The sequence below is a fragment of the Nelumbo nucifera genome, chromosome 1 (assembly GCF_055504915.1).
Source record: "Nelumbo nucifera cultivar China Antique chromosome 1, China Antique-T2T, whole genome shotgun sequence".
Classification (NCBI taxonomy): Eukaryota; Viridiplantae; Streptophyta; class Magnoliopsida; order Proteales; family Nelumbonaceae; genus Nelumbo; species Nelumbo nucifera.
Genome location: NC_142649.1, coordinates 52,557,153 through 52,579,722, shown reverse-complemented (window position 1 = coordinate 52,579,722; position 22,570 = coordinate 52,557,153). Strand labels below are relative to the sequence as shown.

Below are 22,570 nucleotides of genomic sequence, written 5' to 3'. Positions count from 1 at the left end.
TAACTTATAGGTTGGGTCGGGCTGGGCTTTTTTAACAAATCTTGAGCCCGGCCCGCAACATAGTTGGGCTTGGGCTTTTAGGCCCAAGGTCAAGCCCGCAGGCTCAAATGTGTGTTCAAGCCCGTCCGGGGGCCGGGCCGGCCCGTCGGGCTACTTGGCCATGAACAGGTCTATTCTCAATACACAGTTGAAATGTTATGTGGAGCGTTCGTGGTCCGCTCTTTGTGGGGCACAGATGTGAATTCCTACAAGTTACTGTGCCACTCAACAGCTTGGTTGGGACTGGGGATTACATCTGATTCGACGAAATTCCCATTCTATTTCACTCTAGCCTTTCTATAACGACACGCAGACGCTTCAATCAGGGGACCAAGAGAACGAGAGAGAGAGCAGTAGCAGCACCAAAATGGATTTAGACGACAAAATCCATAAGAAGTCATCGTCGGAAGGTTGGAAGGAACGTATCTTCGTACCCACTGTCATCGCAGGTGAACTGGTGAAACCTAATCCGTCCGATTTTATTCCCTTTTATTAGGGCTTATGTCTTTAGGCATTCGGTAAGTCCTGTTTAATTAAAACCGATTGCTGAAGAGAAGCTGGACATATTCATCTATTGAAATACTGAAGTCGTTTATTCTATGCGTTTATCTTTCTTTTTAAGTGAATTGGGTGATCTTATTTCTTTCCTTTTTTTTCTGAAGATTTTCTCGAATTTTTCAGGGGTTGTTGGCGGAGCAACTGGTTTGGTATCCAAATATCGAAAAATTTGTGGCCTCGCTAACATTTCTACAACTTATGCTGCTAATTTTGCCATCGTTACTGGTTGCTACTGCGGTAATTGTTTCCCACAGAAAGCACTTTTCAGTATATTTACTGGTTCGCTTGATGTTGCTTGTTTATTCACCTGATAGACGCCGAAAGGAAAGTAACCCGTATTCGTATTGGCAGTTTGAAAGTCAGGGTGATTTTGGATAGTGTTTGTTATGCTTGAGAGTTGTGTTGGTAGGCACTGGTTGCGTTGTGTGATGGACTGCCCAGTAATCGGATCACTTGAAATTGAAGCTTGATTTTACTTTTATCATGAAATGGTCATAAACAATGTGATCATGGATTCATCATGATTAGGAATTTATTCAACGGCATTTATTATGGACTCTTTATTTGTGGCATAATTTTAGATAAATATATGCTGGCCAACGTGACTTGTTTTGTTAATGTAGATTTAGAAACGTATAAGTTAGACATAGTTTTAAAATGCTGAAGCATGAGTAATCACATTTCACTTGGATAAAAGGCAAATCCTAACATCAAGGTTCAAATAGTAAATCTCATGAATACGCCATTCACCAAAAAAGAATGATTATAAAAATATATTAATTAAGCTATTTTGTATTTCTATATATATATATTTGTGATTTATTGGTTCATTTTGGGACAAGTTGCACCACTCCCATTTGCTTTTGGATTTCAGCCTCAGACACCTCTGAGAACATCCAATTAAAGTGCATTTAGAGGTTTAAATGGGTGCAACCTTTCTATGTTTGTTTTCGGTTCAGGATTAACACATGAAGTTTTCTTATACTTGACTCTTTATGTTGTACTACTTGTAATGCTAGTTAAAAGTTAAGGTCACATTTCAATGGGGGTATTTGGAACCGTGGTGTTGAATTCCCATTTAGAGTCCATGTAAGCACCATTTAGTAATTTTGACTTCATAATACCAAAATCATGTTTGGTTGGGCAGATTTAAGTTAAAAAACATTTGTACAGCCCCCTTACATCAGGCTATGTGCATGGGGGTGTTGCCACTTCAGTTATGTTATGTGGTGTCTAGTGGCACCTAATGGAACTTGTGTATTTTAAACTGCAATAAACAATTGTGCATTGTATCATGTGCCAAAACACCTTACTTTCTGTTTTCCAATGCTATAATTATTTTACAAATGTTGAGATTTGAGACTTAAAAACCACAGTACCAAACGCCATGCAAATGACTTGCATCCCAAATATCATATCAGTTGGTTGGTTTAAGTAGTAATCAGTAGCAAAATAAGAAAATCAAAGAAAGAAAAGAAAAAGGAAAGAAAAAATAACAAGAAGAAGAAAGAAAAAGAAAGAAAAAGAAAGGAAGGGAAGAGTAGGCAAAACTCAAATGTGTAAAGTAGTTGTCATTATTGATAAAAAAGTAGTTGTTATTAATGTTCTGAAGATCTGAAATAGTAGGTCCATGTAAGCAAGTTGTTCCAAATTCTTTTGCAGTATTTTCCAAACTAACTATGCTTGCAATTCTTGAAAATTATATGATTTCTTGCATTCAACAGGAGCCCGTGAATTTGTAAGAGCAAGCCGTGCTTCAGAACCTGGTGATCTCATAAACTCCGCTGTTGGAGGATTTGGTTGTGGAGCTCTTCTAGGTCGACTCCAAGGTCAATTTCCATTCTCCTCTTCATTTACTGCTTAAATGCTTATATGTACTGGGTAACTTATGGTTAGATTAAGTTGCCTAGCTTGTGTTCCTTAAGAGATTTTGGGGTCAAGATGTTCCGAGTCAAATCTCTGCTGCAAGCCTGCAACCTTACTTTATTCTAGACAGAGTACACATGCAGGTATCTATTGATTCATTTGTCAGACCTAGTATATTTTACAGGCTAAGGGGGCCATTCAATAACGCTAAAATCACAAAACTGAATCACTTGTTGCTTGATCTTCTACCAGATAAAATAATTTTTTCTGCCAAAATCATAGAACTGAATCACTTATTGCTTCATCTTTTATAAAAATCACACTTCTCTAGAAAGGATTCAAAGGGAGATGATTCTGTGAGTTTGAGCTCGAAGCTTGTTTTAGCTAGTTCAAACAGCAGACAAAAAATGTTTTTAAGCAAGGAAGAAGAGGATTGGAGACAGAGGCTGGTTCTTACTGCAGCTACAGAGGCTACAGATTGGGGGAGGATTCTGGAGAGCATCATGAAAAAGCTTGCACTCAAATGTCCGGCTTCTGTTTTTCCTTTGAGGAGTGAAAAGCAATTCTTGATGTTGGGGAAGGGAGATTTGAATTCTCAAATGTTGAGTTGGTGGAGACCTTGGATGGTCCGGCAGTGATTGAACATTGACATTTATCCTGTAATTAGCTGGAGTTTTTTCATGAGAGCTTCATTATTATAAGATTTTTAGGACTCCTATTTAATCTCTGGAAGGAAATTTCCCTTGACAGAATAGTTAAGACTCTGGGAGAAAATCTTATTAAGTACGACCTTTCAGATCTGAAGTCTGAGAGGGTTGCTGAGAGGGTGAGGAACTGTGTTTTTGTCTGTTGCCATTGTCTGAGATGGTGAGAGGGTGAGAGGGTGAGGAACTGAGATGGGAGAATTTGTGGAGGTAGGCCGTTGGAAAAAAGCTTTGAAGATTGAATTTAAGGAGCTCCTATTTGAGGAACTGAGATTAAATGGTCAGCTGAGCTTGAAAATCAGGGAAGCAAAGAGAGGGATGGTGCTGTTAGAAGGGGTGGGGGTAATTGAAGGGCTCAAGGAGTTTGTGGAAGGTGCAAGTAACAAAGGCAAGCAAAATAGTTGGAAAGAGCTTCTCTCAGAAACTGGAAGAAGGTTTGTTGTAGAGTGTAAGAGAAACCTTAAAAAGTTATTTTATCTCCTTGACAGAATTTTTTGGCAAGGGTAGAAAGCAGATGATCTGCTTTCCAGAAGGAAGGAAGAGTCAGGGCTGGAAGGCAGTTCATGGCGCCTTATGTGAACTGCTGAAACACCTGAGTGTTAAAAGAGAAGCAATAGCAAAAAGGAAGATAAGCAGTTCTAGTAGTATGGTGAACAATATTAAGCAAGAGACTCTTTTAGTGATAGCTGGGGCAGGTAAATACAGAATGGGAGTAAAAACATACAGAGAGGTGATTGGGAAAGTAAGCTGATAGTTAAAGCTTCAGCTCCCATTCTTGACTGGAGGAAAGTTGCAGATCTGTTAACAGCAAGTTTAAAGTTGAAGAGCACATTTATTTTAACACCTTTTGAGAAGGACAAGGCTTTGCTGGATCTGCTTGAGAACAGAGTAGAAGTTGAGGCTTTAAATATCCAAGCTAAACTTGGAAATTTCACAGTATCAAGATGGTGTCCGGGATCAAACTCCAAAGATTTCTTTGTTGAAGATGGAGTGTTGGTGCGTCTTTTAGGTCTTCCCTTTCACTTGTGGAAGCAAGAAACTGCTGAAGCCATTGCTTTGATGTGTGGAGGATCACTAGGAGGTGCCTTTTGGGGAGACCTTCGTTCAGCTTCCATTTTATTGAATGGAGTAAAACCTGAGGAGATTCCTCGGAAGATAGAGGTGTTAGTTGAAGGGCATTGCTACTCAGTGTGGCTGGCTTCATCCACTGAATCGATGCTCTGGAAAGAGGCTCGTAGGGAGGGAGATGAGAAGGTTGAAGAAGAAGAGCTGCGTGGCAAGAAAGGGTTGGAGGATTCAAACAAGAAAAGCACTTTCACTAAAATGGAAAAACATTTGCTGCAGAAACAAAAGGGTAGCAGGCAGGGGGTGGGATTTTCGCGTGTGGAAGCAATGAACAGTCTGGAGGGTGGCAGGTCCTTTGCACAGGTTGTAACCGGCGCTAAGACTTTTTTGAACAAGGAAAAGGGGTTGGTCCAAGGAAGAACCAAACATAGACCTGTTAAAACCAAACCGGGGCCGGGGTCGGACGTGCGTGACCTTCTTAAAAGTCACGTGAGCTCGCGGGTGTTTAAGAATGGGCCAAAGCAAAAGCCCATGTGGGCTGCTAATGGTATTTTTAAAGGCCCAAACAGGTCAGCGGGCCCGACCCAGCTTGTTAAAAAGGTGCATGAGCCTTTAATGAAACATGTGACTGGGGTTTCGACTATGATAGACATCGGTTACGGTCTATCATCGTCCCTAGCCACGAGCCAAAAGGGGGAATGTGCGCAGCGTCGGAAACCAGAAAAGAAGAGGGCGTTACAGTGGGTCTCCCGGCGAAGTTTGAAGGAGCTTAGCCCCGTGCGAGGCTTCTCAGAGAGGCCGAAGCCAAGTTTCACTAGGGGAAGAACTGAAGAGACGAAAGAGAAGTTTGAAGGATGGGTGCAGTGCGGTGAAGGCGATGATGAATCGGAGGACCTTTCCGTTGATGGCTCTAGCATGGGCAGTGTAAATGATGAAGGCAGCTGTGCTGGAGGTGATATGGAAGGGTGGAATATTGCAAGATTATTCCAGGATGAAGACTGCAATCGGCTTATCTCACTCCCAAGACCACAGAGTGCGCAAGGTTTATCAGAAGGGGAAAACCGGGAGTACCGGAAGCAGAGCAGGAATACGCCATCTAGGGGTGACCCAGGGGTAGAGTGGAAAGATCACCAGGTTGACCAAAGGACAGAAGTACTTCCCAACCAACTCAGGAAGATAATTGTTTACCAACCTCCGGAACAAGAGAAGGAGGCCGGGAGCAGTCTTATTCTAGCTTGTCTATCAGTCTAGGTAACCATGTGATTTCGGTTTGTGCTACTAATGTGTCTCCCGTGTCTTTGGTTCCAGATTCCGTTCCTGTACCATGTCCTGTAGCCCATGAATATGCAGCCGAGCTAGTAGGCGGGCTCTCTGAGGAGGGGGAGAGGGGAAGGAAGGATTGTGGAAAGGTGCGGGAAGAAAGGTATAGGAGTGGAAAAGTGTGGGAAATCATTGAAAGAGTGTTTAAGGATGTGGAAGGGAAGCTGATTTGGAGGAGGGAAGGGGAGGAAGGAAGAGAGGAGGGGTTAGTGGAGATGAGGGAAAGGAATGAGGGTAGAGATGGAGAGGATTACGGGGAGAAAGCAGGGAAGGAGGGAGGTAACATTAAGGGGAGGAAGGTTGGAGAGGAAAGAACTGAGGTGGGACTAGAGGAGAGGAAGGAAAGGCAGGTGGACAGAGATGAAGGGGATTCTGTAGGAAGGGTAGGGATGGTGGAATCGAGGAGAGAAGACACGATAGCAGAATTTGTAGGGAAGTTGGGCTGTAGGCTGGAAGATTTGAACGAGTTGAAAGAAAGTTTACAAAAGAGGAAGATGCAGATCATAACAAAGAAGAGGAAGTTGAGTGAAGTAGAGAGATTAAAGAGAGATGTAGAAGGAGACAAGAAGCTCGAGGTAAAAGGAGATAGAAGGAAAGGGGGAAAGTAGTGGGTAGGTGGCAAGGGGTTTGTAAAAAAGAAGCGGAATGAAGATTCTTAGTTGGAATGTGAGGGGAATTGGGAGTGCGAAGAAGAGAGCAACAATAAAAGAGGTAATAAGATGGTATGACCCAGACATTGTGCTGCCGCAAGAGTCTAAGAGAAGGAGTTTAATGACAAATGGGCAAGGAGTGTATGGAAAGCCAAGGGGATTAGCTGGGTGGCGGCTCCATCGTGGGGTGCTTCTGGGGGGATTGTAACAATGTGGAAGAGGGATGTGGTTGAAGGTCTGGATGAGTTGATCGGAAAGTACTCGGTTTCCATGAAGTTTAAGCAGCAAGAGGATGATTATATGTGGGGTGCTCACAAATGTTTACGGACCGAATGATTACAGAGAGAGAAAGGAGCTGTGGGAGGAACTGGCTGATGTTAGAGGGTTGTGGGATGGGCCTTGGTGCATGGGTGGGGATTTCTATGTGATTAGATTCTCGGAAGAGTCCAACAAGGTTAACCAGAGGGTGACAAAAAGCATGAGGAAGTTTAACAGTTTTGTGGATGCCTTTGAGCTTAAAGAGATTCCTCTAGCACATAAGGCATTTACATGGTCAAATCTCCAATCTAGACCCATTTGCTCTAAGCTGGATAGATTCATGTTCTCTTTGGATTGGGAAGAACATTGGGGAACCTTGGATGCTAGATCTCTCCCAAGGGTGACCTCGGATCACTGGCCCATAGTGTTATGTAAGGAGGAAAGAAGGTGTGGAGGTCCTACCCCCTTTAGATTTGAAAATATGTGGTTACTTCATACAGGGTTTCCTAACAAAGTGAGGGAGTGGTGGCATGAGTGTAACCCGTTGGTGGAGTGGAAGGGGATGAGATTCCATAAGAAACTACAATTCTTAAAAGCAAGAATCAAGGAGTGGAATTTGATGGAGTTCGGGAGGACAGAAGAAAGAAAGGGAGACTTGATGAAGAAGATTGAAAGCCTTGACTTTAAAGAGGAAAGGGGAAAATTTGGAGAGGATGACAATGACCTCAGGAGAGAATTGAGAAGACAGTTAGAGGACTGCCTGCACAAGGAGGAAATTAGCTGGAGGCAAAAATCTTGATGTAAATGGTTGCAAGAGGGAGATAGAAACACTAGGTATTTCCACTCTCTAGCAGATGGCAGGAAAAGGAAGAACTTTATCTCCAAATTGGTAGTAGATGGAGTTGAGTTAGTACAGCAAGAGGAGATTGCCAGGGCCTGTGTGGAGCACTTCAAATCTATTCTAAGAAGGCCTGTGAGTAGAAGGGTGTGGGTAGAAGGTTTGGATTGGCCAGATGTAGGGGTGGAGAAAAGGAGAAGGATGGAAATAAGCTTTAATATAGAAGAGATCAAGGAGGTTGTGTTTTCTATGGATAGAACAAAAGCTCTAGGGCCGGATGGGTTTACAATGGCTTTTTATCAGGATTGTTGGGATATCTTGAAAGATGATCTCTTGCGGGTGTTTGAGTTTTTCAGGAGAGGAATTGTCAATCCGGGTGTGAACTCTACATTTATAGCCTTAATTCCAAAAAAGAAAGATGCATCCCACCCGAAGGATTTTAGGCCAATAAGCTTGGTTAATAGCTTGTATAAGATCATTGAAAAAGTGTTGTCTTTGAGGTTGAAGAAGGTACTGCCAAATATCATTGCACACTATCAAGGAGCTTTTGTGAGTGGAAGACAAATTACAGACCAGATTTTAATTGCTAATGAGAGTGTGGAGAACTTTAAGAGGGATAAGAAGAAGGGAGTGGTCTGTAAGCTGGACTTGGAAAAGGCTTATGACTTGGTGGACTGGGAGTTCTTGAGGAAAGTTTTAACTAAATTCGGGTTTGGGGCTAGATGGTGTAAGTGGATCATGGGCTGTGTCCGGAATTGTCATTATTCAGTGCTAGTGAATGGGATAGTGGTAGATTTCTTTCCAGCCAGTAGGGGTATAAGACAAGGAGAACCCCTTTCTCCTTTCTTGTTCATTTTAATTGCGGAGGTTTTGGGGAAACTGATTCACAGAGCAGATTCTAGGGGGCTCATTAGAGGTTGGAGGGTGGAAACCCCCCTCACTCACTTATAGTTTGCTGATGACATGATTCTGTTTTGTGAAGGTGGTAATGTGAGGTTTATCAGGAACTTAAAGTCGGTGATACAACTGTTTGAGCAAATGTCCAATTTGAAGGTTAACCTTGGGAAAAGCTGTGTAGTGGGGGTGAATTTGGAGGGAGAGCTCAGGGAGAGTGCTGAAGTGCTGGGGTGTGAAGTTTCGGGGTGGCCTCTGAACTACTTAGGATTACCATTAAGTGATAATCCCAAGAGAGAGTTTCTAGAACCGGTGATGGAAAGGTTTGAAAAAAGATTGGTATCCTGGAAAAAGAACTACCTCTCTCTTGGTGGGAGAATTACACTAATTAAGGCCACGCTTGCTAACTTACCCATCTTTTTCATGTCGGTGTTTAAAATCCCAGTGAAGATTGCTAACAGATTAGAGAAGATAATGAGAGATTCCCTGTGGGAGCCAGGAGAAGGGAAGAGGGATCATAGAGTTAGCTGGGAGATAGTGTGTAGGAGTAACTCGTGTGGTGGTTTCGGGCTTGGGAGTATTAGGAGAAGGAATATGACTCTGCTGGGGAAGTGGTTGTGGAGGTTTCCTATGGAGAAGGAGAAGCTATGGGCTAGAATAGTGGCAAGTATTCATGGGCTGGAGCACAATGGATGGGACGCTGGAATCAAAGCTAGGATCACAAGCAATTCTCCTTGGAAAGCCATTCATGACCTGCTACCAGTTTTCATTCCTATTATCAGGTATGACTTGAATTCCGGTAACTCCATAAAATTTTGGGAACAAACCTGGGTGGGGAGCACCACTCTAAATGATCAGTTTCCGTCTTTGTATGCTCTTTCTGATTTGAAAAATGAGCCGATCTCGTCTTTCACCACATCGTCCTCTTCCACTTCTGGGATTGGGTGGAACTTGGGTCTAAGAAGGGATTTGAGGGACTCAGACTTCGATTGTATTTCGAGCCTTCTTGCACTTCTTGATAACGCTGTCTTAGACCCCACTAGGGCGGATTCTAGAATTTGGACACCTAACCCCAATGGCATCTTCTCTTGTGCTTCCTTCTTCAAAGTCTTAAGTCAATCCACCAGTCTTACCTTGTCCCCTTTCCCTGTTGGTGAGGTTTGGTGCAGAGCTATACCTCCTAGGTTTGGTAGTTTTTGTTGGGAAGCCTATCTGGAAAGAATCAACACTGGTGATCTACTCCAAAAAAAGAGACCCAATACTTGCTTGTCACCTCAGTGGTGTGTTCTGTGTAAAGCAGATGGGGAGACTGGTTTTCACCTAATGGTGTCTTGCCACTTCGCGAGGTCATTGTGGGATTGGGCTTTTTCCCTATTTGGATGCAGCTGGAATCCCCCATCAGACATGCAGGGCCTTTTCTCACCTTCCTTTTTCAGGTGGCGGCTAAAAAGGGGAAGGACAATGTAGAGAGGACTAAGGGCTGCAGTATGTTGGACACCGTGGGAAGAAAGAAACTCCAGGATATTCTCAGAAGCTGAGAGAGGAACAACAGATCTGAGGGCTATCATACATTTTAGGGCGGTACAGTGGCCGAAATCTTTGGAAATATTCACGGATTACACTGTGGATGACATGTTGAGGAAGTGGGGTGAAATTGCAAATTGCACGCAGACCAAGTCAGTAATGAGTGTGGCTTGGACCCCCCCACCTAGTGGATTCTTGAAATTAAACTTTGATGGATGCAGTAGGGTTAACCCGGGACAATCGGGGATCGGGGGTGTTTTTAGAGATGAAAATGGGGTCATCTCTGCTATGTTCTTAGGCCCAATTGGAGTGGGTGACTCCCTTAGAGCTGAGATATGTGCAGTTATGGAAGGAGCTCGGAAAGCTAAGGAATTGAACATCAAGAAACTTATAATTGAAGGGGATTCAGAGGTGGTGATAGGGTGGCTGACTAAAGATCAAAATGATTTATGGAAGTATAATAATGAGAAGAGGAAATTCAAATGGCTGGTGCGGGAGATGGAAGTTAAGACATTGTTGGATTAAAAGATCAGCTAATTCCCTAGCTGACGGTTTAGCAAAACAAGGGGCAGAAAGGGATTCTTTGTTTTGGGCTAAGCTGTAACGTTAGTGTCTTTGTATCTTTGTATTTTCTTTTTTCATTTCTTGAAGTTCTTTGTGACTCTTGGAAGATAAGTGTGTTTGTCTTCCACTTGTAAATTTTCTACTGATGAATTAATGAAAGTGTTATTGATAAAAAAAAAAACCTTTCAGATTTGAAGGCATTGAGGGTTCAAGTTTCGGGGTTGAAGCCAACTGATGCTCCTCAAGTCATTGATCTCTTCTCCGACGGCTTATGGCTGAAGGTCTGGTGTTTGACAGAATTTGAAACGTCTTTGTGGAAGAAGAGTTCGAAGGTTGAAGACGATGGTTTATTGGTGGGATGGATGACATGTGGAGAAGGAAGGTAGGAGGAGGTGGAAAGGTTTAAGGGGCAATCATTTTGAGTATCTGAAAAGTCACACTTTAAAGGTCCTTTGGGGTTTATACTCGAAAGAGAAAACGTTTCAAATTGTCTTGAAACTCGAGAAAGGAAGAAGGGTAGTAATTCGATCCAAAGCGGTTCGGCTTCACCCTAAGGGTGGGTGGGCAGGACTAAGCAGCTGAGATTGAAAAAAGTGATAAGTTTTAAAAACCGATACCCTCACCCTGTTAAAGGAAAAGGAAGGAAGAGATCTGGGAGTGGGCGATCACTAAGTTTGTTCATTCCGACGATTTGTGCAAGGTTCCAAAGTTCGAGGTATCGTCAGAAAAGATTGACTTCCAAGCACCCTTAGTGGCCACTGAAATCAGCATTTCACAAGGAAGGGTGACTGACAGGGCTTAGAGACCTGTATCTCTTGAGAAAGGTTCTCATAGTGTCTTGGAGGGGGCTAAGGAAGGAATTGAAAATGCTTCAGGCATGCAGTTTTCGTTAGTTAGAGAGGTGGTGAACCAACTTCCCAAGCTTAGCAGTAAGGGGAATGTGGAAGATAACTGGTGAACGTGGAAGATAGTTTGGAGAGAATGGAGGTGGGAGAAAACGCCGAGGAAGGCGATAAAAGAAAAAGCTTTGACTTCAATGTTTCAGAAAGTAGCTTCTGCCCCAATGTTATTGATAGCAGGGAGTTGGGCATGGAGTTGGAGATTCAGAATGCCAGGGCCGAAGCTGGAGTGGAGGTTGAAGATGAGATGGAAGGTGAGGATTTTTCAGGTGATCTTGAGGATACTGGAAACCAGATTGAATGCTACACTGAGGATGTTCGGCAATATGAGGAGGTGAAGATTGGAAAGTTGGGCGTTGATTTGGGTAGAAGGAGAAACCCTGAAGAGGAGGGGGAACAAACCAATGAAATAACAAGAAAGAAACTGCGCAGTTCGAGAAATCATAATATTGCGCATGTGACCAAGATTTTCTTTAGGCTAAAACTGGACCTGATGCCGAAGGAGCATCAAGAAAACACTTCGAGTGGAGGTGATTCCGATTCCGCGGTGAGACAGACGATGCAAAAGGATAACAGTAATGATGGGGAATCAGATGAGGGGGCCCTCCAAAAAATAGTGGACAGAGGTTACAATTGGGAAGAGCCTAGGTCTGTTTTATTGGGGTGGTGAGGAGTTTGCTAGAAAGGCTTTTCAGGAGTTCAAAAGGAGAAGAAAGGAAGATAAGTTTAACATGTCCACAGAGGTTCTTTGAAGCCATGGCTGCGACAAGGAGGGGTTTTTTCCTTGTTCTTAGTTTGGAATTGGTTTGGGTGTTCCTTTTGTCATCAAGTTATGTGGATTTGGGGTCTTAAAGGGTCTTTGAGACTTGCATTTCTTCTCTTGGTGATGTCTTATCACCTCCCTGTTGTATCCCTTTTTTGTTTTTATTAAAATTTTATCTTTATTCTTCAAAAAAATAATTAAATAACAAAATATTCAAGGGTATGGTAATCTACTCAACTTTAACTTCGGCTATTAAGGAGCTCACAGCCTCCTTAAAAAGATTTTCACTAAAAGACCATGAAATTAGCCTTTCAGTTCAGCCACTTCATCTGTCATAAGTTATAACATCCCCTAAGACTAACATATCAGATGTTAACAATGCAGCACTTTGGTTTTTTTACTTTTACCACCGACCAAAAAAAAAACTTATGGGTTATATCAATCAAAAATGAAAGAAAGAAGGAAACAACTTGGAATTTTACATAGTTATTGGTCATGTTTCTTTTTTTTTTTTTTGATCAATAACGCTTTCATTAAATCACCAATAGAAGATTTACAAGAGGAAGACAAACACACTTATCTTCCAAGAGCAACAGAGGACCTCAAGAAAAGGAAAAAACACTAAAGTTATAGCTTAGCCCAAAACAGTGAATCCCTTTCTGCCCCTTGTTTAGCTAAACCATCAGCTAGGGAATTAACCGATCTTTTAACCCAACATATTTTAACTTCCATCTCCCTTACCAACCACTTAAATTTCCTCCTCATTGTTGTACTTCCATAAGCCATTGTTATCTTTATTCAGCCACCCTATCACCACCTCTGAATCCCCTTCAATTATGAGTTTTCTGATGTTCAACTCCTTAGCTTTCTGGACTCCTTCCATAACTGCAAAGATCTCAGCTCTAAGGGAGTCACCCACTCCAATTGGCCTGAGAACATGACATAAACAACCCCATTCTCATCCCTAAAAACACCCCCAATCCCTAATTGTCCCAGATTTCCCCTACTACACCCATCAAAGTTTACTTTCAAGAATCCAATAGATGGAGGGGTCCAAGACACTCTCATTACTGACTTGGTTTGTGTGCAATTTGCAATTTCACCCCACTTCCTCAACATGTCATCCACAGTGTAATCTGTGAATAGCTCCAAAGATTTCAGCCACTGTACAACCCTAATATGTATGATAGCCCTCAGATCTGTTGCTCCTTTCTCAGCTTCTGAGAATATCCTGGAATTTCTTTCTTTCCAAAGTGTCCAACATACTGCAGCCCTTAGTCTTCTCCACAGAGTCCTTCCCCTTTTTATCCGCCACCTGAAAAAAGAAGGAGAAAAAAGGCCCTACAAGTCTGATGGAGGATTCCAGCTACATCCAAATAGGGAGAAAGCCCAATCCCAAATTGACCTCATAAGATGGCAAGACACCAGTAGGTGAAAACCAGTCTCCCCATCCGCTTTGCAAAGAGCACACCAATGAGGTGACAAACAAGTATTGGGTCTCTTATTTTGGAGTAGATCACCAGTGTTGATTCTTTCCAGATAGGCTTCCCAACAAAAACTACCAACCCTAGGAGGTATTGCTCTGCACCAAACCTCATCAATAGGGAAAGGGGGGAAAGTAGGACTGGTGGACTAACTTAAGACTTTGAAGAAGGAAGCACAAGAAAAGATGCCATTGGGGGTAGGTGTCCTAATTCTAGAATCCGCCCTAATGGGGTCTAAGACAACATTATCAAGAAGTGCAATAAGGCTCGAAATACTGTCGAAGTCTGAGTCCCTCAAATCCCTTCTTAGACCCAAGTTCCACCCAATCCCAGAAGTGGAAGAGGACAGGGTGGTGAAAGATGAGATTGGTTCATTTTTCAAATCAGATAGAGCATACAAAGAAGAAAACCGATCCTTTGCACTCCCCATCTAGGTTTGTTCCCAAAATTTTATGGAGTTACCGGAATTCAAATCATATCTGATATTAGGGGAGAAAACTGGTAGCAGGTCATGAATGGCTTTCCAAGGAGAATTGCTTGTGATCCTAGCTCTGATTCCAGCCCATGTATACATGCCACTATTCTAGCCCATAACTTCTCCTCCATAGGGAATCTCCACAACCACTTTCCCAAAAGAGCCATATTCCTTCTCCTAATATTCCCAAGCCCCAAACCACCACAAGTCTTACTCCTACACACTATCTCCCAGCTAACTCTATGATCCCTCTTCTCCTCTCTCAGCTCCCGCAGGAAATCTCTCATCAGCTTCTCCAATCTGTTAGAAACCTTCATTGGGATTTTTAACACCAACAGGAAAAAGATGAGTAAGTTAGCAAGCGTGGCCTTAATTAGTGTAATTCTCCCACCAAGAGAGAGGTAGTTCTTTTTATAGGATACCAGTCTTTTTTCAAACCTTTCCACCACCGAGTTCCAAAAGCTCTCTCTCATAGGATTATCACCTAATGGCAACCCTAAGTAGTTCAAAGGCCACCTCGAGACTTCACACCCCATCACTTCAGCACTCTCCTTGATCTCTCCCTCCTCCATATTCACCCCCACTACACAGCTTTTCCCAAGGTTAACCTTCAAGTTGGACATTTGCTCAAACAGTTGCATCACCAACTTCAAGTTCCTGATAAAGCTCACATTACCGCCTTCACAAAACAGAATCGTGTCATCAGCAAACTGTAAGTGACTGAGGGGGGTTTCCACCCTCCCAACTCTCCAGCCTTTAATGTGCCCCCTAGAATATGCTCTGTGAATCAGTTTCCCTATTACCTCCGCAATTAGAATGAACAAGAAAGGAGAGAGGGGGTCTCCTTGTCTTATACCCCTACTGGATGGAAAGAAATCTACCACTATCCCATTCACTAGCATTGAATAATGACGATTCCGGACAAAACCCATGATCCACTTACATCATCTAGCCCCAAACCCAAATTTAGTCAAAACTTTCCTCAAGAAATCCCAGTCCACCAAGTCATAAGCCTTTTCCAAGTCCAGCTTACAGACCACTCCCTTCTTATCCCTCTTAAAGTTTTCCACACTCTCATTAGCAATTAAAATCTGATCAGTAATTTGTCTTCCACTCACAAAAGCTCCTTGATAATGTGCAATGATATCTGGCAATACCTCATTTAGCCTCAAAGACTGAAGCTATTTACTAAGATAATTGACCTAAAATCCTTCAGGTGGGATGCATCTTTCTTTTTTGGAATTAAGGCTATAAGTGTAGAGTTCACACCCGAATTGACAATTCCTCTCCTGAAAAACTCTTGCAAAAGATCATCTTTCAGAATATCCCAACAGTCCTGATAAAAAGCCATTGTGAACCCATCCTATCCATAGAAAACACAACCTCCTTGATCTCTTCCAAATTAAAGCTTCTTTCCAACCTTCTCTTTTTCTCCACCCCTACATCTGGCCAATCCAATCCTTCTACCCACACCCTTCTACTCACAGGCCTTCTTAGAATGGATTTGAAGTGCTCCACACAGGCCCTGGCTATCTCCTCTTGTTGTATTAACTCAACTCCATCTACTACCAATTTGGAGATAAAGTTCTTCCTTCTCTTGCCATCTGCCAAAGAGTGGAAATACCTAGTGTTTTTGTCTCCCTCTTGCAACCATTTACACCGAGATTTTTGCCTCCAGCTAATTTCCTCCTTGTGCAGGCAGTCCTCTAACTGTCTTCTCAAACCTCCTGAGTTCATTGTCTTCCTCTCCAAATTCTCCCATTTCTTCTTTAGAGTCAAGGCTTTCAAGTTTATCCATCAGTGATCCCTTTCTTTCTTCTATCCTCCCAAATTCCACTCCTTGATTTTTGCTTTCAAGAATTGTAGTTTCTTATGGAATTTCATCCCCTCCCATTCCCCCATTGGGTTACACTCATACCACCACTCCCTCACTTGGTTAGTAAACCCTGGATGAAGTAACCACATATTTTCAAATCTAAAAGGGGTAGGACCTCCACACCTTCTTTCCTCCTTACATAACACTATGGGCCAATGATCCGAAGTCACCCTTAGGAGAGCTCTAGAAGCCAATGTTCCCCAATGTTCTTCCCAATCCAAAGAGAACAGGAATCTATCCAGCTTAGAGCAAATGGGTCTAGATTGGAGACTTGACCATGTAAATGTCTTATGGGCTAGGGGAATCTCTTTAAGCTCAAAGGCATCTACAAAAATGTTAAACTTCCTCATGCTTTTTGTCACCCTTTGATTAACCTTATTGGATTCCTCCGAGAATCTGATCACATTGAAATCTCCACCCATGCACCAGGGCCCATCCCACAACCCTCTAACATCAACCAATTCCTTCCACAACTCCTTTATCTCTCTGTAGTCATTTGGTCCGTATACATTTGTGAGTGGGTATAATCATCCTCTTGCTGCTTAAACTTCATGGAAACCGAATACTTTCTGATCAACTCCTCCAAACCTTCAACCACATCCCTCTTCCACATTATTACAATCCCTCCGGAAGCACCCCACGAGGGAGCAGCCACCCATCTATTCCCCCTAGCTTTCCATACACTCCTTGCCCATTTGTTATTAAACTCCATTCTCTTAGACTCTTGCAACAGCACAATGTCTGGGTCATACCTTCTTATTACCTCTTTTATTGTCGCTCTCTTCCTTGCACTCCCAATTCCCCTCACATTCCAACTAAGAATCTTCATTCCGCTTCTTTTTTAAACCCCTTGCCACCTACCCACTACTTTCTCCCTTTCCTTCTATCTCCTTTTACCCCGTGCTTCTTGTCACCTTCTACATCTCTCTTTAGTCTCTCTACTTCACTCAATCTCCTCTTCTTTATTCTGATCTCCTTCTTCCTCTTCTGTAAACTTTCTTTTAACACATTCAAATCTTCCAACCTACAACCCAACTTCCCTACAAATTCTGCTATCATTGTCTTCTCTCACCGAGTTCTCCACCCCTACCCTTCCTACAGAATCCCCTCCATCTCTGTCCACCTGCCCTTTCTTCCTCTCTTCTTGTCCTACCTCTATTCTTTCCTCTCCATCCATCCTCCCTCCTTCCCTGTTCTCTCCCCGTAATCCTCTCCATCTCTACCTTCATTCCCTTCCCTCCTCTCCACTGACCCCTCCCCTCTTCCTTCCTCCCCTTCCCTCCTCCAGATCAACTTTCCTTTCACTTCCTTGAACACTCTTTCAATGATTTCCCACGCTTTTTAACTCCTATACCTTCCTTCCTGCACCTTCCCACTTTCCTTCCTTCCCCTCTCCCCTCCTCGGAGAGCCCGCCAACTAGCTCGGCTGCATATTCATGGGCTACAGGACATGGAACAGGAACAGAATCTGGAACCAAAGACATAGGAGACACATTAGTAGCACAAACCGAATTCACTTGGTTACCTAGGACTGATGGACAGGCTAGAAAATGACTGCTCCCGGCCTCCCTCTCTTGTTTTAGAGGTTGGTAAATGTCTATCTCCCTGAGTTGGTTGGAAAGTACTTCTGTCCTTTGGTCATCCTGGTGATCTTTCCACTCTACCCCTGGTTCACCCCTAGATGGTGTGTTCCTGCTTTGCTTCCGGTTCTCCCGGTTTGCCCGTTCTGTTATTCCTTGCACACTTTATAGTCTTGGGAATGAGTTAAGCCGATTACAATCTTCACCCTAAAATAAGCTTGCAATATTCCACCCGTCCATGTCACCTCCAACACAGCTACCTTCGTCATTTACACTGCCTACGCTAGTACCATCAACAGAAAAGTCCTCCAATTCTTCATCTCGTTCACTACACTGCACCCAACCTTCATCCTTCTCTTTCCTCTCTTCAGTTCTTTCCCTAGCATATCTTGGATTCGGCCTCTCTGAGGAGCGTCGCAGGGGGCTAAGCTCCTCCAGACATCGTCGGGAAACCCACTGCAAATCCAACTTCTTCTCCATTTTCCGCCACTACGCGCATTCCCCCCCCCCCTTTCTCGCGACTTGGGACGATGATAGACCATTATCATCGTCTATCAGCGGCCCAAGAAGAGTCCCCATACCCCGACCCACGTGACATTTTAAGTTATCATGTGGGTCCTTCAAGTGGAACCTCCTTTCGGTGTTACACCCACCCGACCTTCCAACGCTGTCTCGGCTCAAACTTCACCCCGCCTGACCCACCCGCCACCTTCAACGGCTCGGACCAAACCGTTCAGCTCCCCAACCCATCCTGCCTCTTCACCACGTCAGCATAAGAAGAAGAGCCTGCCATTAATTTGTTTAATTCAAACCCATTTGAATTAGTTTCCTTAATTAGGTTGCTTGTCGTTTGGTTTTCCCCATCCGGCTCAGTAACCCCAAAAATAACTTTCATCTGCTCCACCTTTTCATCTCCCACCCTCTGCCCTCCACGTGTCCACCACCACCCAGCCAGCTCATCATCTTCTACTTTAGGAGCACCTTCTCACCACGACCGTTCAACTTCTGAAGCTACCCACACCTTATACCAGGCTTCATCCGAGCAGATTTCAAAGAACCTCGGCAGGTTCTCATGCCTTAAACCAGCTACCTGTAACTCCACGGCACCCAGATTTCGTTTATCAGCTTTCACCAAGATGCCTCCCAGACTCTGCACGATGTGCTCAAGAACAGAGTCCCACCAGAGGTGAAATGGAAGGCCTACAAGCTTCAGCCAGACACACCCATCTTGGACTTCGACTTCATTGCAAATTGGGCTCCAGTTCTGAACCTGTATCAGACCTCCATCCACCGCAACTGCTTTAAAACTTAGTTCCTGGTCGCCTACATCAAGCACGGCTTTCGTCTCTGCAAAAGGGAACAGCATAGCTTCACTCCCAATACCTATCTCCCCTGCAACTGTACTCAGAACCCTCCTCCAATCTGTCACTCCTTTTCTTCCAGTCATCCTTCCCTGCTCCTACCAGTAATCTTCGATGAATAGAAGAGCAAGCAACCACCATTTCAGTTGGAAGGCCTTGCACTTCTACACTCCCATAGGTACTAATCGAAACTGCCCCCTCCTGAACTTTTTGACCCTGGTCTTTGGATTTTTGACCAGTTCTCTTCACCCCATTCACTCTCTTATCTTCCGAGGCTACAAGGAAAGACTGTAGCACCTTCACAAAATCCATCCACCCTTTCCGTAATCTCCCTTCCGGCACACATAGCATTTGTTTTCCATTTGTTCCAAAAAACTCCACCACAGAGATAAACCATCCCTTTCTGTTTCTTTTCAATTCTGTTACATAATTCTTACCTAGAACTGACATGGAGTTTTTCCAGCCATTCACCTTACCAGAGTTGATAGCCCCATCTATGAAACCTTTCACCCAGACAATGACCTCCTTTGATACCAACACAGTCGCCCTGTTATTCTCTCTGATTTTCATTGCATCTTCACCTTTGATCCTTTCCTCTTTGAACTTGAAAATCTTGGCTTCGATCGACACCTCAGACCTCCATCTTCCTACTACTATGAACCTTCTCTCGTCCTCCATCTTCACACCAAAGATACAATTCACCCAATACGGGGTGTACTGTATCGAAATTTTGATCCTTGATTGAACCCTCAAAGATTTCAAAACCTGAACCAATAAGCAAGGGAAACTTAAAATTTTGTCTAATTAACACATTTTCTTCTTCTTCTTCTTCTTCTTCTTCTTCTTCTTCTTCTTCTTCAACCTTTTCTTTTCTTCTTTTCCTTTATTGGTCATGTTTCTCTTTACAGTATGAAAGAATTGAACAGATTGGATGGTTACAATGATCTGTTTTTCTTTGGTCTTCTCTGTAGAACATCATGGGTATAATTATACATGGGATCTCATTTTCTTCTCTTTAGGAAAGGATATATCCCCTATTGGAAATAAGTTTCCTAGACAGACAATCAAGCTTCACTTGTAACCAAACATGCCATTATCATGTAAGGAACACCAAGGGACACACTAAATGAGCTTGGGTTGCTAGAAATAAGGTCTTTTCATACTGTAGGTAGGTGGAAAGTGTCCTTCCATAAACAAAATTCAGTTGATACCACCTAAGAAATCTCTAGGATGAGTATATAATCTCATTCATCTAATATATTTCCCATGCCATCCTGCACCATGCTTCAGGGTGCATGTGTATGACAAGAACCTATGATCTTGGACCTTTCTCATTTGCCCAAAAAGAAAAGCATAACAAATGTTCAATTTGTTGGGCCATGGAGACATCTACAAAAATAGTCCACAAAGAGTCGGAATGGTGGATTCTTATAACCTCCTATTGTTACTTATTTTATTTAGTTTTTAAATGAGGAGATGTTTCTATTGACATGAAAGAATGGGTCATGGTTTAGTAATTTTATGTACCATATGTGTATTAATGTCTTCTGTGTAGAAAGATACAAGAAGTCATGGCCTTACTCCAAGGCCTGAGATTGGCGAAACAATGGGGAATGCAACAATTAGAAGTGGAAGGAGACTCCAAGCTGGTAAGGGTGGATGCAATCTGGAAACTTGGGAGTTTGGTCACTTATACAGCCTCTAAGAGAGATTATTAGCTTAGCAAGGGAGATTGGGGTGCAATTTAAATGGGTAAGAAGGTCAGCAAATGGAATGGCTGACACTTAAGCTAAGTAAGGAGTTACTAGGGAGGCTTTGTTTTGGGCTTGTTTTTAAGGTTTTATTCTGATGTTCCATCCATCCTGTGGGTGATAAATCTGTAATTTTATTTCAAATCATCAATGGAAGTTACTGTTTCCTATAAAAAAAAAAAGATACCGGACAGCATAAAAAAAATTCAATACCCAATATTGCTCCTGGCTGTCCAGGGTCTCCTGGGGTGGACTAGGTACAGATCTAACCTTTGGCATTTTTAACACAAATCAGCTGCTCTCAGACTCTAACCTGCATTCTCATGCTTGCAAGCCTGAGCTTTTACCATTAAACCAAGTAATGGCCTGAGACTACATACTTCACATAAATACGGAAGAATATGTGAAACACTAGGGACAGGTATATGGTACATAATAAATACCTCAGATTAGATATTTTGTTTTTAAATATGCTTATGATAATCTGAAAATATACTTTTATTCTTCTAGATCCACATATTTAACACTACACAATATTTTCATATAAAATATGCCAAATTTCCTTCCTGAATTTTGAAAAGAATGCATGTTGAATGGGAAAACATGTATCGCAGGTCTTTTTACCATTGGCATGTCTTGCTTAATTTTTCTATGTTATTTTTCATTCTTGGTATAAATTGGATGCAAGTTTTTTCCCTGTAACATATTTGTGAAGAATATATATTTAACTATGGTCCTGGGCTGTTTGTGAATTGTCTGTCCTGGCCCGTGCTTATGGACATTTTCCCTGCCTATTATTGCTGGATTATGGACCCATTCCATAGCTTAAGAAATTCCTTTTGTTGTCTAAAATTGACCCCATTAGTAGTTAAATTAGAGTAGGAGAGAATCTTATCAGGGTGGACATTTCAGGTGGTCAAATTGGTGCAATCCGCTACTCGGTTATCTTCGCAGTTGTTGGGACGACCGTTGATTATGTAACAATGCAACTGAAACCTGTAATGCAGAACTACAGGGAATCCATATTTGGGAGCAATGAGAAGACCACTGATTGGTTTAAATTGCCAGAGTGGTCACCAATCCAAGTACTTGATGAGGAGGCACTAGCTGCAAAACATGCCCGGGAACAACAATTATATGCACAAAGAACACTAGGTAATCTAAACAAAGAAGAATCTTGAAAACTTGTATGGCAATTAGATCAATTTGAAAAGCCTCTTAATTAGCGGGTTGTCCCTATTAACAATGATATAGTTCTTGAGGGCCATTCTTGTCAATTTGCTTCGGTAATCCAAAATGATTACTCGGCCAGAACTAGAACTTTTGTCATGTATTTTGGTTATTCTTCACTCTACATTTTTTTATTTTCTTGTGGAAGGGATTCATCCAACAAAAGGGTGTTTTTACCTTGTAAATTGAACGTGATAAATGGAGGATCAACATAGTTTGACAGTTGGAGAGGAAATATCTCTTGTGTTTACATGATCATTAAACTTAAAACCTTCCCGATTAAGTAATGAGGGGGCCAAGCCCAGAATGTTATCACAAATAATGAAATACTATGATTATGAATTCATATTTGTACATCTTCTGGACCAATCTTTCTAGCTTGCATTCTCTGTAAGTTCAAAATACCATATAACCAATACATGGTATATTATATTGGATTTTTAAGGATGGAGACATGGGTATGGATGGAATGCTGTAGTATTCGTGCAATTTCACCTATGTTGGTCTTTATCAGATTGTATTGGTTCGTATCAGTTGATGTATCGATGAGTACTGGTGGATACGGACCAATACTCATTATGTAGCAACCATAAAATTAAAACAAAAGAATGGAAAATTGAAGATTTAGAAGTGGAAAGTATGAGTGAGATTCATATGTTTTTATCTTTTCACACCTTATTGCTATTTTAACCTTAGATCTTGGGGGCCGTTGGTTTCTTGGGAAGCTATTGACCCATATTCAACTAATTGTATTTACTAATGTTTTTTTTTATTTTTCAACTAAATAATAAAATGATTGTTTTAGCCATAAAAACTATTATTAAAACGGGCATTTTGTCTTGTTCAAGTATTGGCAAGTTTTCCATCAGGC

General features: G+C 42.4%; 1 protein-coding gene across 3 annotated transcripts; it reads left to right on the top strand.

Moving 5' to 3' along the window:
• The first annotated feature begins 261 nt into the window (after positions 1–261).
• LOC104586955 (Mitochondrial import inner membrane translocase subunit Tim17/Tim22/Tim23 family protein) lies at positions 262–21,934 on the top strand. 3 transcript variants are annotated; one of them, XM_010244360.3, is made up of 4 exons: positions 262–488; positions 721–834; positions 2,322–2,426; positions 20,278–21,336. In XM_010244360.3, exons 1-4 carry the CDS (start codon positions 407–409, stop codon positions 20,421–20,423), a joined length of 447 nt encoding a protein of 148 aa, XP_010242662.1. In that variant the 5' UTR covers positions 262–406; the 3' UTR covers positions 20,424–21,336. The 3 variants fall into 3 exon arrangements, with proteins under 3 accessions (XP_010242662.1, XP_010242663.1, XP_010242661.1); XM_010244361.3 differs by having other exon boundaries at positions 268–488; positions 20,274–21,336; XM_010244359.3 differs by lacking the exon at positions 20,278–21,336 and adding an exon at positions 21,382–21,934 and having other exon boundaries at positions 277–488.
• The last annotated feature ends 636 nt before the right edge of the window (positions 21,935–22,570 follow it).

Coding starts and splice junctions, on each gene's coding strand:
- LOC104586955 (XM_010244359.3), top strand. CDS start 407: ATGGATTTAGACGACAAAATCCATAAGAAGTCATCGTCGGAAGGTTGG. Junction 489..720: donor CGTACCCACTGTCATCGCAG/GTGAACTGGTGA, acceptor CGAATTTTTCAG/GGGTTGTTGGCGGAGCAACT. Junction 835..2,321: donor CGTTACTGGTTGCTACTGCG/GTAATTGTTTCC, acceptor TGCATTCAACAG/GAGCCCGTGAATTTGTAAGA.